The sequence below is a fragment of the Chiloscyllium punctatum genome, chromosome 10, assembly GCF_047496795.1.
Source record: "Chiloscyllium punctatum isolate Juve2018m chromosome 10, sChiPun1.3, whole genome shotgun sequence".
Lineage (NCBI taxonomy): Eukaryota > Metazoa > Chordata > Chondrichthyes > Orectolobiformes > Hemiscylliidae > Chiloscyllium > Chiloscyllium punctatum.
The window spans coordinates 49772510-49786176 of NC_092748.1; the positions used below are offsets into that span (position 1 = coordinate 49772510).

Below are 13667 nucleotides of genomic sequence, written 5' to 3' on the forward strand. Positions count from 1 at the left end.
CACAGGTGGAGAATCTGCCAGTAGGAGGCAGCTCAAGGCATCTGCATTAACCACTTGGCTTCCTGGACTGTGTTCTAACTTGTATGTACTGAGATTAAAGGCCCAACGCTGAACTCTACAGGAAGCTATGGGCAGCACCACCTCTATCATCTTTCAGTAGCCCTAGCAGGGGTTTGTGATCAATTATTACGACATATTTCTGTCCAGAAAAGATATCGAAACTTCCTCACACCAAAGATGTCCGCCAAACCTACCTTCTCTCTCTGGGCATATTTGTGTTCAGCATCAGCCAAAGTCTGGGAAGCATATGCTATTAGACTTTCCTCTCCATTAGGCCACCAGTAAGCCAACACTACCCTGATACTGTACGGAGAGGCATTGCATGTCAGCACTACCTTTTGCTTCCGATCGTATTGGGCCAACACCTTAGATGACAATTGCTGCTTTTCAACTTCCCTAAAGGCTATATCATGCTTAAGCGACCATTTCCAAGGCTGACCCCTTTTTCAACAGCAGGTGTAAGGGTGCCAAGATGGAGTCAAGGTTATATATGAATTTTCCATAAAAATTCACTCACTTAATGAAAGACCTAAGCTCCATTAGAGATGTGGGAGCCTGGGCTACTTTGATCATTTTCGCTTTATCTTCCAACAGGTGTAACCCAGTTTTGCCAACTCTGTAACCCAAGTAGGTCACTTGGGTGGCCAGAACACACACTACTCCCTTCTAATACATACGCCAGCTGGGAGAAACATTTAAGCACTACGTCCAAGTTCTCCAAGTGTTCTTTATTGGTCTTCCCTGTTATTAGTAAGTCATCCAGATATTTGGCAGTTTAGGGTAGCCCTTGTAAAATGTTCTCCTCCATGGTCCACTGGAAAAGGTCACAGTCTGATGATCTCCCAAATGGCAATCTTGTATATTGATAAAAACATTTATGGGTATTAGTGGTAGCGTACTTCTGGGACTCCTCATCCAGTTACAATTGCAGATGGGCATGGCTCATGTTCAGCTTCGAAAAGGATAGCCCCCCCCCCCCCCCCACCCCGCCTCCCCAACCCTGCCAATTTTGTGTACAAGTCCGCCAAGTGAGGGTTTGGGTATTTATCCAGCTTCAAGAAGCATTTTACCATTTGCTTCCAATCCTCACAAAGGCAAACTAAGCCATCAGGCTTCACAATCAGAACAACTGCACTGGTTTGAAAATTCCTTTGCTCACAAGCCTTCTGATTTCCATCGCTACTTTCGTACGCAAAGCAAATGGCACCAGGCGGGCCTTGCAAAATCTCAGAATTAATTCCTGGTCAACATATAAAGTGGTTTTGATCCCTTTGATAGTCCCAGCCCTTCCTGAAATATTCCTGGGTATTTCACTAGGGCTTTAAAGAGGCAGTCATTTTTTAATCGAAAAATGTTGAACCAATCTAGCCGAATCTTTATCAACCAATTCCACTGCAATAGGCTTGGGCCTGAGCCTTTTATTACAATCACTGGTAACTGCACCAACTGCTCAAAGGAGACCAGAACTGAAGTCATACCCTTCATCTGCAATGGCTCCCCAATGCATGGTCTCGGACTGGCTGAGGTCTTGTGCAAATTTAAGATCCGAAATCTCAAGCGAATCTTGTTAAAGACAGGTTCTGCAACCTTTTATACAGCTGTGCCAGTATCAACCTCCATGGGAACTAGGTGACCATTTAACCAAACATTAATTTTAATCTGTTCTGATGTAGATGTCACGAAGCAATTTAATTTTTCTTACCCACATGTGGGAGACTTTCCTGGGTGTGCATACACCTGGTACCAGCCTATGAATTTTCTTACTGAAGTCAGGCCTTTTAGGACTCCTTTGCTGTCTTGAGTCCACATTCTGACAGCAACTACAATGGCTTGCCCAGCCAAATCCTGAAGAACTTTTTAACCACTTGGCCAAGGTTCAGCTTTATTGTGATGTTCTGCTAGGGTCCCTCTGCACAGGATATGTGCTGCATGAGACTGTGCAATTGCCTACACTCAAGTGACGTTCCTCAAGCTCAGTTCGAGAGGTGAGGGAGTCTACTTCCATTGGAATGTTCTATAGCTTCCATGCTCTACTTGCCACATTTTCTAACGACGACAGCAGTAGCATGTGTTTGAAGTCCAGTGGATTTCAACTGGTAGGTGCTTCTGCACGGTTATGTCATTAATGCCATATACCAAACAGTGTCTCAGCATCTCATTCAGGGTTAACCCAAAAACACATGCCTTTGACAGTCATCCCAAACTCGTCAAAAATGCCAATACGGATTCCCCCGGTTCTCTAACAGCTGTATAAAGCCGATAGCATCTCAGAATTAGAGGCGGCTTGGGTTGTAATATTCCTTAACCAATTCCATCAACTTTGGAAGGCTTTAGTGTCTGGTGCCTCTGGGAGAGTTAAGCCCCTTATAACTGAAAATGGTGCGGGTCTGCAGTCAGATGAATTACTCATTGCTTTTCATCTGCCCCAATATCATTTGCTTAGAAAATATATTGCATTCTTTGCACATAATGGGCCCAGTCTTTGTCAGCAGGATTGAAGGAGTCCATCTTCCCAAATGTTGCCAGAAATGCTTACCCCAGCTCCAAGATGACTGTTGCAAGCAAATGTTCTTCAGCAACATACTGTTTTCTCCTGTCACCACTGAAATAACTGTACAGATGTTAGTATCCCATCACCAAGTCATCCTTTATACATTTGAGTACAGTACACTGCTTAGAGTCAGTCCCCTGAACTGAGGAGATTCTAATCTCCTGGTTATATTTTTTTTCTTTGGAGATTTTAAATTTCCTGGTTTTTATATATATATAAAACTTTCTGAACTGAGGAGATTTAGAATCTCCTAGTTATATATTTTTTTAAACTCTCGTGGTTCTATATATATTTTTAAAATCAACCTGTTCAGAGATGGTATCACGCACCACTGGATCAAGTGGGACTTGAATCCAGGCCTCCTGGCTCACAGGTAGGGACACTACCACTGCACCACTTGAACCCAAAATAGTCAGGTCCTTCCCAGCAGGAAATTGAACCCTGGTCGCCCGCATGACAGGCAGTGATACTAACCACTATTCTACCAAGGACGGTATAGTTTTTCTGGTTCTGTTGGTCAGCTTTTCTGATTGGCTAAGGTTAACAACCCTAATCAAGGATCTTGTAGTCAGCAAGATTCACCTGGTTCCAATTACTACAGGACCTTATCTTTGTTTTAAAAAAACTTATGTAATTGTTACTAATCTGTACCAGTCACTGCCAATTCACCCTCCCTCTCCAGGATGCCCTGTAGCTGCTTGACCAGGGAGGGAACAAACCATCCTGGAATTTAATTTGTGGCCATGGGCACATCCATCCATTCTTCTTACAATTGAATCTTCCATGACTATTGTCTTTCCACACTTTTGCTCCTCCCTTTGCAGCAGAGCAAACATTGGCTGTTGCTATTTTCACTTAAGAGGATATTTTACTGAACAGTAAATAAAAGGTTATACCTGTTTTTCTAGAGGAATGGCCACAGAGGATTGCTGCATGGCCTGCCTAGACCTCTTACTTTGCCTGGCGGTCACCCATTCCCTTTCTGCCTGTGAAGTCAATGCCTGCAGGATCACCACCACCCATATACCTGCTATCCACGATTACTTCAGCTTTGCAGATGCTCGAGTGTCCCCAGCCACCTCTCCTGTTGCAAACCTCAGGCCTCCACGAACTGCATTTGGAGACACTTCCTGCACACATGCTAGTCCTGGGTGCTGGAAATACACCTGGATTCCCACATAAAGCAGGAGGAGCACACTAAGGCCTTGAGCTCTTCTGCCATGCCTTACAGTACCATCTCTGAGGTATCAAAATCCTTTCCAAGTTTTGGCATCCAGAATTGAACACAATATTCTAACTGGGTCATAGTTAGTAATTTATAAAAGTCTAGCTTCATTCTTTTCCTTTTATATGCAATGATGCTAATATAGTACTTCCATGTTTTCTCTTATTTTGAGGATGTTTGATATTTTGTTGTGAAGTCAGGTGTTTTTATGCCAGTACATTTCTGTATCATTTTGATTTGATGGTGTAGAATGACAGAACAGATCTTTGTTGTGGTTGAATTTTAACTGTCTTTTTTATTCTTGGCGTCCTCTTGTGTTTTAGGTAACTTCCAAAAAGTAGATGTTTGTACCTTTTGTAGTCACAACAGGCTACTTCAATTTGGTTTCACAGCTATGCTTGGCTTTGGTGGAAGAACCCTGGCCTTAGCAGAAAAGCATCGTTGGATGCCTTCCACCCAGCGGAGAGAGTTTGCTGTTATCAAAACACTGACAAATCTTAAGTAAGAAAAATGACCTTTTATCCAAGAAGACATTTGTCCTCCTTAGTCAATATATACATTAAAAAAGGGAACATTTAGCTCCAAGTTGGTTTTTCCTACAGAGAAATTTAGCCCAGTTACAAACTGACAAATATATGAATTAGGAGCAGGAATAAATATTCAGTCCTTCAAAACTGCTCTGCCATTCAATGAGATCATGACTAATCTGATTGTGACTTCAAGTCAGTTTGCCTATATATCTCAGCTAACTTTTAGCTCCCTCATCAGTCAAAAACCTGTCTAACTCAACCCAAAAATTATATAATGACCTTGCCCCCTACCATTCTATAAAAGGAGTGTTCCACAAGCTGAGAAACTCTTGAAAAAAAACTTCTCGTCTCTGTATTAAATGGGAGACTCCTTATGTTTAAACTGTATCTTTTTATTACAATCTTTCTCACGGGGAAAATATCCTTTCACCATCCATACTATCAAGTCCCCTCCGATTCTTTTATGCTTCAGTAAGATCAACACTTTGAATGTCCAATGGATATGACCCAACTTATCCATCTTCTTCATAAGATAATCCCTTCATCTTATAAATCAGTCAAGTGATTCTTCTCACAACCGTTTGTATTGCATGTATGTCCTTTCTCTCATAACAAGGCCAAAATTTTACACAATACTGTAGATTTTGTGTTAATTTGTTAGAAAATTACTACACATCCCCCATAATTTTACTGTGACACATGAACATTTCCTGTGAATTTTAACAAAAACAATTTTTGAACTCATAACTTTTCATGTCTTTAGGCCTGAGAATTGTGAACTATCCTTTCTACCATCAGAAAATGTTTATGCGGTAGACCAGGAAGACAAAAGGTAGGTTATAAACAGTTTAGTTTGCTAATTAACTATTCAAGTTTCAGTTAACTGAATTATTTTAGATAACATGTTAATTTAACCTTCTTCATAAACCTAATGATCTATCTGTAGAAGCTTCATTCATCCCAGTCAAAGTCACCCAACTGCAGGATGGAAGGACTTCTTAGGATAGCAGTGGGGAATGCAAAGAAATGTGGTAATGATGGGGACAGTATAGTGAGAGGAATGGATACTATTCGCTGTAGCAATGATCAGGAATTCTAAACATTGTGTTCCTTGCCTAAGCCCACAATTAAAAACAGGTTTCACTTGACAACTAAAGAACATAGAGCAGATGGCAGATCATTTGATTGCTGTGGTTCATGCAAAAACCAAGGCTATAAGTTGAACGAGGAATGAGGTTCTACTGTAAGGATTTGAGAAGTTGGTGTTCCAGTATAATAAGCAGTACTTCATACATAACAATCTCTGTATTACTACCTGAGGCAAATATAAATTAACATTATGTCAAGCAGATCAAGAAGTTGAGTGCATATTTGAAAGAGTGTGGAAGAGTGTCAATTCACAGCACTGAGAAAAGTATAATCTGACAAAATCATCTGGGAGTAATGTCTTAGTGAATCATATAATAAATGGTAGCACAAGAAAGGTGTGGATATTTCAGGTAAAAGTGGAAATATATAAATCTAAAGAGAAAGTTTAAGAGCATAGTGCAGCAACTTCAGGTAAATACAAGCAGATTAACAGGAAACAATAAATAATATTCTTTCACTGAATAAGGTAAAGTCAAGGGAAAAAAAATGGAGAAAAAAGTTAGCTAAATGCATTCATAGCCATCAAAAGAGTTTTTTCAGCAAAAGAAGAAGCCTATTATATTAGTCTTCTTGGCAATAAGTCTTCGTATTGGTGCAACTTTAGAAACCAAAAGATTACCTTAAATTTCTAAACATTTGTAAGAAGCAATAGAATAATGAAAGTAAACATGTGTCACTTAGATGCTGAGACAGGAGAAATTATACTACTAATAAAGAAATAATAGAGAAGTTAAACAAATATTTTGTTTCTGTCTTCACAATAGAAGACACAAAATATAAGAAAAGGCGAGACGAAAGGGATTCAGCTGGAGTAATTTGTTTGACAATCAAGAGAAAATGATTAATTCTTTCTTGTTGATTATTGCCCATGGTCTTATGAGTTATAACTCAAAGTTATATCAACATGCAACAGAAAGAAGTGGATCTGAGCCTGAAATTTGTCTTGCAGTTTTAGTTACTTTAAACACCTTTGGTTGTGCTGGTTACCAGGATGAATCTAGGCCTAAAGGGTCTACACTGTGGAGAAAAGCTCATGCAACTATAGTTATTTTCAGTAGAGAATAGATAAGAATGGATTCAGACTTATACTAATGATTTGAACTTGGAAACCAGAAACTCAGCACCAAATCTGAAACTTGGGCTGTGGAGGTAATAGAAAACACTAAAGATGAGGACAACATAAGGCATGCAAATATTAATAAAATTGCAGCCTTATCAGTTAAGTGGCAAGTTAACAAAAACAAATGTAGGATGATGTACTTTGTTAGGAAAGATAGAATTATCAGTGCATTAATGAGTGCTCTCCCCCAAGTGGAGGTCCTTAGCTATTGCTTGCTGACGCTTTACCCTTAGCCATTTCTGAATTGTTTTTCCGTAACGATGGTTTACTGTTGTCATCCACTTTAAAGGGCAGAACAAGGAATCTGATCCTAAATCTTACCTCAGCTGGAACAGGAACCAAACTTACACTGCTGTCGTTATTCTGAATCTCATACCAGCCAGTTAGACAATTGTGTTAGCATGCCTTTTAGACAGAAAGTAAGAAACTGGTTGGGGTACAAAGCAAAAAAAATCTAAGGATGCTGATGAACAAATTATAAAACAATTGTATTGTGTGTAAGCAAATCAATTTAAAATGCTGAAGGAGCAACTGGATTTAATTAAAGGGTACAGAATGTAAGAGTGATGACCTTATTCAAAATGCTAAACCTTGATCAGGATGCATTTAGAGTACTGTGCACAATTCTGTTTTCCATACTATAGTGAAATATGTAGAAGCACTTTATGTAGTGCAGAAAAGACACACAAGATATCAGAACTGAGAGCTTAAAGCTGTTGAGAACAAGTGAATGGGTTGGGGTTTCCTTTGGAAAAGTGAAGATTTTGAAGTGATCTGATTAGAGGTCTTTGAAGTCACAAGTGTTGGGATGGATGTGGAGTGAATATTTCAATTTGTGGGCAAGTCCAAAACTAGGGATATCCAATAGGGAAATGGGGAGAAATTTGCTCAAAGTGGTTAGTATCAGGAACTTATTATCACAGGAAATGATTCTGTCGAATAGCTTAGATGCTTTGGAAAGGAAACTAGAGGAGTAAAAGCTACTAGGAAAAATGAACTGGATATGCTAAGAAGCTGGTGAGGTGAAATATAAACATCAGCATGGACAATTTAAGTTGATTGAATATATTCATAATTTTGGAGATGTAGAATTTTCTTTGTTCAGAAATATTTATTCCACATCCATCCTGACAAACCCATTTATGATTTCAATTATTACCCAGCTTTGGAAGGTGCTGTCTAATGGGCCTTGGTGAACTTCCACAGTGAATCTTGTTGATGATGCACACTTCTACTTTACATCAGTAGTGTAAGGAATGAATGTGGGTGCTAATAAAATAGGCTACTTTGTCTTGGATTATGTCAAGCTCCTTGAGTGTTGTTGGAGCTGTACACATCCAGGCAGGTAGAGAATACCTAATTTACATTCCTGACTTGTGCCTTGTAGATTTTTGACAGGTTGTGGGGAGTCAAAGTTAGTACATTGGGATTCCTAGCCTTAATCTACTTTTGCAGCGATATTTAACTTTTGGTCAGTAGTAACCAAAGTATGTTGATATGTTGGGGTATTCAGTGATGGTATGGCCATTGAATGTCAGGGAAGGTTAGATTCTCTCATTTTGAAAATGGTCATTGCCTAGGACTTTTATGGCATGAATGTTATTTACCATTTAACCTGAATATTATCCAGATATTGCTCCATTTGAGCATAAACACACTCTAGTATCTGAAGAGTTGCAAATGATGCTGAACACTATGCAGTCATCAGTGAACATCCCCACTTCTCATTCTATGATGGAAGATCATTCATGAATTAGCAGATGATGTTTTGGCCTAGGACATTAACCTAAGGAACTTCTGTAGAGTGATCCTGGAGCTGAGTTGACTGGTGTCTAGATATTTTCTAGTCATTATTCAGAGATGATGTTACACATTTTCTGGAGGAGGTAGGATTTGAACCTGTGTATCCTTGATTCAAGATAGGGTCACTACTACTATGCCACAAGAACTCTGATAAATGACTTCTATGCTGTATATCACATTTCTTTATTACGAAAGTGACTTCACTTCAACAATAACAACTTATAGCACTTTGAACATAGAGGCATTATAAAACAAAATTCAAGTAAAGAGGTATTAAGATAGAGGAACAAAAAATGGATAAACGTGATAGTGTGGGTGAAAATCTTAAAGGAAGAAAATAAAGAGGTAGAGGGATTTAGGACAGGAATTCCTGTACTAGGACAAGGGCAGCTGAAGGCATGACAGGCAGTGAATCAGTGTCATTATCATTAGGGATGCTTAAGAAGCCAGATTAGATAGGTACAAGTAGTTGTAAACTGCAGGATACAAGAGACAGGAGGTCATGGACAAATTTGGAAGACAGGGATGAAAATATTAAAATTAAGGTGTTTCTTAACTGGGCACCAATCTACGTCAGAATTAATAGACATGAATGAGAGTTTCAGCATTAGAGGAGCTAAGTCATGGCAGACTCTGGTGTTGTTACAGAAGTAGAAATAGTCATATCAGTCGTAGTACTGGCTCAGATATGTGGTTGAAAACTCATTTGCAAATCAGATGTGACACTGATGTCATAACCAAATCGGTTTCATCTCAGATTGCTTCTAGGAAGAGAGATGGACCCAGCAGTTGCGGAGTGGAGTCTGTGGAAGGGACCAAGGACAGTAACATCAGTCTCATTCTTTCTAATACAGCAAATCTTTTATTAACCGGCACCGTTGGAACCAGGAGTGTGCCAGTTGATCAAATATTCCAGATAATAAAGAGGAACACATAACCACTGTAAACCCTGACCAAGCAAAGTTTCAAGGCATCAACATCCCTCAAAACAATTCTATGTAATAACATCAATACACCTCCTAGAATCAATGTAAAAACACACAGTAAATAATACAAACCTCAATTATCCGATACTTGATTATCTGAATATCGGATTATCTGGCAGGGTTCTGATGTTTGGCTAAACTATGTTATCAGGCATTCGATTAACCAGAATTCAATTAACTGAATGAAATGCCCTCCCCTGCCTGTATCCTTTGGATAATTAAGGTTCATCTGTACAAAGGGTATACACATCGCTATTATATTTTAGTCACAGTATAAATAATTGAATATTGCAGTATTTGAAGTATATAATTTTTGCCATTTAAAAATCATTCCCTGTATTTAATTTTTATTCATCCTGTACAGAATTTTGGACAAACAGTCCAATCATAATTCAAAGCGATCAAGAGAGATGTTGCGAGGTAAAGCTGCATAGTTTCAGAGTATCTTTAGAAACTGACATTGTTTACTTTGAATATGCTGAATTGGCTTTTAAAGTCACTCTATAAATACTAGTATTTTTTGCTTTTCTATTCTAGATAAGTATACATAGGATAATGGCCCAAATATTTCTCTTAACAGTTGAAGTTCTATACATACCATTCAACCTGTTGATAGCTGCCCGTAAACTTTCTGTGGACATGATAGCTAAGGTTTTCTTTGATATAATAAATTTTCCATCATGAGTCCCTCTATAGTGGATATGTGGCACATATGATTGAGACAAGCAGCAGTGAATCTCCTTAACCAATCACATTAAAATGTCATTACTAGGGCAAGAAAATTTCAAACTAGAAGTACAAAGTAGGAAATAAAAAGTAAATTTCAAATGAAATATAGAAAGTGAAATAAAGAATAAAGGAGACATTTTAAAAAGTACAAGAAAGTAAAAAGCTAAATATCTAATGCTGCTTTTTTTCCTGAGAGAATGAGATTCTAACCTTGTCATTTTCATTTGAAAATATCAGTTATCTCACTGTTTAATTTTTTTTATTATTCTTGAATGCACCAGTCCTGAGAGTTTCAGTTGCTTTCAGTACCAAGTGCAACATGTTTCTGCTGTTGTAGTTCTTTGAATGGCAAATCTTTCAGCAAGGAACGCAAGAGTGTTCTTTTTTGGTAGGGAGCAGGTGAAGAATATCTTGATGGCAACTTCTAAATTTTATGTTTATCTATGCATATACATACAAGTTCATTTTGCTGTCAGATTTCCTTCACTGGAATAGTAAGTGTTGTTAGCTTCACGACTATGCTTAACACAAATTGCAAGTCATATTTTCCTAACAAAATGCATTTGCTTTAGATATTGATGAATTCCTTGTCTTTTCAATCTGTTTCAGAAATGAAGATGAAATGAATGCTATTGAACAATGTAGTGAGTATTAAAAGACATCTATAAATTTAAAATTTTAAGTGTGAACATAACTTTGTAGCATCCTTCTGCAGAAATAAAGTTTTGGCACTTTCCAGATAATGAAGATAAATGGCAAACCATACAAGGACATTTCCTCAATATTAGCATCATGGCTATTCCATGTGTCTGTTCTATGGCACCCAGAGGCCTAGCACCTAATACCAGGTTAGTGGAATAAGCCAATACCTATAATATTTGTTCTTCCTATGACCTTTTGGATTCATTCCCAAAAATATGTATATTGTAGATATTCTAGACCCTTATGAGGGCTTACACTGCAATAATCCCCTGATTTTTAAATGGTTGCAGTTGAATCTGCTGAGGTCAGGGTTGAAATAATCAGTGGATAATGTTCAGATAAGGCTGGATAGTAAATCGGATTTTAGAAATTCACACCTGCTTCTATTACTTGTGGGTAACATGCAAAATTGATAAACTACTTCTCTTAAATTGATGAACCATTTTTTTCAAAACACTTGAATGCTACAGACAAAAGAAAATCACCAACCATTAACAATACTCAATCAGAATTTTATAGATTGATTATTCTGACCAAAAATGCACCAAATATTATAAGAAACTTGCAATTTGTTTTTATATTGGCAATCCTCTCAAAGTGTACTGATAACTTTGTATGAAGTGTTGTATTAATTGACTTCAATGTGTCAAGAAATACTGAGTTTTATTGTTAAAAGACTAGGAATTGCTGTTGGCAAAATTAGCAGTTAAGCACTTAATACTTTCGTATGATATGGACATGGCATTCCTGTCCACTATTTTAATGGTCTCAATAATCCATTCAGCATTAATGCTCGCTGAACTAATACCTTCAGCTGTAATTCATAGTCTATACACTCATTAACAATTCATAACAGAAATATTTCCTGTAATAGTTTTTAATTCACTATTTAAACTAAAATAATCTTCCTTCTTAGTATTTAAGAAGTGTTTATTTTTCTATTTTAGGTTGGATAATGGAAGCATGTCACTTATTGCTGTCCAAAATTGTTCACGAGCAGACTTCATAAAACATCTAAAACGATACGGTAACCTAAAGAACCAGGTAAACTGAAACATATGGCATTTTTGTTACATGCACTTCATCAGTTCTCGTAGCTTAATAAATAAATCCTATACAGTTTTCCTAATTATGTTAGCATGCTTTGTCCTTCTTAGGAGGATTAATTCCCTGTCACAACACACCATGCACTAAATTGTTATTTAATGTAAAATGCTGTACAACCTAAGCCAGATTAGGTTTCATCAATCTATGTTTTCGTTTGTATGATTTCACAATCCATTCTTTTTGCCAATAGTTGTTTGTGGAGCTGTCTGCGTTTTAAACAAAAGATTAACATATTTAGATTTCAGTAATCATCTCTAATTTGATGTGTTACCTTTTTTGGGGTTTTGCACTGGATAATGACAATATTGCAAACCATTTCTTTAAGTGAGCCCTTACTCCCTATGAACTACAGTGTGATGTACCTCTATGTCAAAAATAATCAATGGCTATTTTATTTAACTTTTAAGCTAAGTGAACATTTATTTATGCCTTTGTACATTGTCTTTTTGCTTGTAGTTTGATTTCCCCTTTGTGCAGACATATGCAGTCCAGGAAGTTAAAATACGTACAGGAACCAAGCACAAATGGACAGACACAACCTCTGACAAAAATGTTGATTTTCATTCAAGTCACTCCTCTGTGATTTCTCTTAAGGAAAACTGTCCATGGAATGTTGATGGCAACTTATTGGAGGGAACTTCAGAAGTTAATATAAAGTAAGTATTAACTATTTACCCATGCAATATTTAGAATTCTGTACCACACTTTGACATCAACATTAGAATGTCAGCATTTTTTACACATTTTCATTCAAGAGTAACTTTGTGACTAGAAAACATTTAAAAATCAAACCAAAAAATAATTGCTAGACTACTTAGTTTAGTCCTATGGTCTGAAAATTAATCAAGTAGTGCATGTATTGTATTAAATTCATAAGTTTCAATTATTTATTAATGAACAAATAAATTAATGAATTTCGTATTCTCAGGGTTCATGATGTATACTTCCATTATTGATATGGCATATACTGATGAGCATAGAATGGGATCACTAAATGTCTTCTGAATTTTGTGTATTGTTTCCTTCACTTCACTTTCATAGGATCCACTCACAGCTAATTACTCTGTACGGAAGGAATATTGAAGAATGTGATGATGTTACAGTAAAGTGCAGCTGTCTATAGTGACTATAATATCACAAGTTTCCTAGAATGGCTTATTGGTCATTGAACTTTTCTAAGGAGATGAAGCAGAATTATTTTCAGACCAAAACCACAATGAATCACTGTGCTATTGTGGCTTTTCAGATGAAATGACTACTTTTGATTAATTCCTATATTTGCACAACATACTTCTGTATAAATTTTACAATTGAGATTTTGTTTTGAGAAGTGTACTTTTATGAATGTTATCGTTTATCAATTTATGTAAAATTGCAAGATTTCCTATTAGCGGTGTTCATTTAATGTCAAAATTGGTGATATACATGTAGTTTACAGTGAAATTCTAACAGTGTACTGTTCAAATGTTTCACGAAAATAAAAGGACCAGTGTATGACCTGTTGGTTATCTTCAAATAACAGGAATGTTACAGTAAGAAACCAGTAGAATTTAACATAGGGATTTCTAACATCACTTCATGGCTAATTATGAAAATACAAAAAGATAATGTGTGGCAATTAAGAAAATGGAGCTTTACTATCAAAATATAGATTAACAACAATGAAATTCTTAAGAAAGCCAAGAAACTGGAACATTGTAACCTA

General features: G+C 37.0%; 1 protein-coding gene across 9 annotated transcripts in view; it reads left to right on the forward strand.

The window, feature by feature from the left end:
* The window catches only part of cerkl (CERK like autophagy regulator), a 159811-nt gene extending 146352 nt beyond the window's left edge, over nucleotides 1–13459 (forward strand). For 6 of the 9 annotated variants that reach the window (XM_072579082.1, XM_072579079.1, XM_072579081.1 and 3 more), the window contains 8 exons: nucleotides 655–810; nucleotides 4160–4337; nucleotides 5130–5198; nucleotides 10763–10797; nucleotides 10893–11001; nucleotides 11803–11899; nucleotides 12419–12618; nucleotides 13004–13459. In XM_072579082.1, coding sequence (XP_072435183.1) covers nucleotides 655–810; nucleotides 4160–4337; nucleotides 5130–5198; nucleotides 10763–10797; nucleotides 10893–11001; nucleotides 11803–11899; nucleotides 12419–12618; nucleotides 13004–13085 — 926 coding nt within the window. In that variant the 3' untranslated portion in view covers nucleotides 13086–13459. The remainder of the gene's footprint in view (nucleotides 1–654; nucleotides 811–4159; nucleotides 4338–5129; nucleotides 5199–10762; nucleotides 10798–10892; nucleotides 11002–11802; nucleotides 11900–12418; nucleotides 12619–13003) is intronic. The other 3 variants (XM_072579083.1, XM_072579084.1, XM_072579080.1) reach the window with 2 other exon arrangements.
* The last annotated feature ends 208 nt before the right edge of the window (nucleotides 13460–13667 follow it).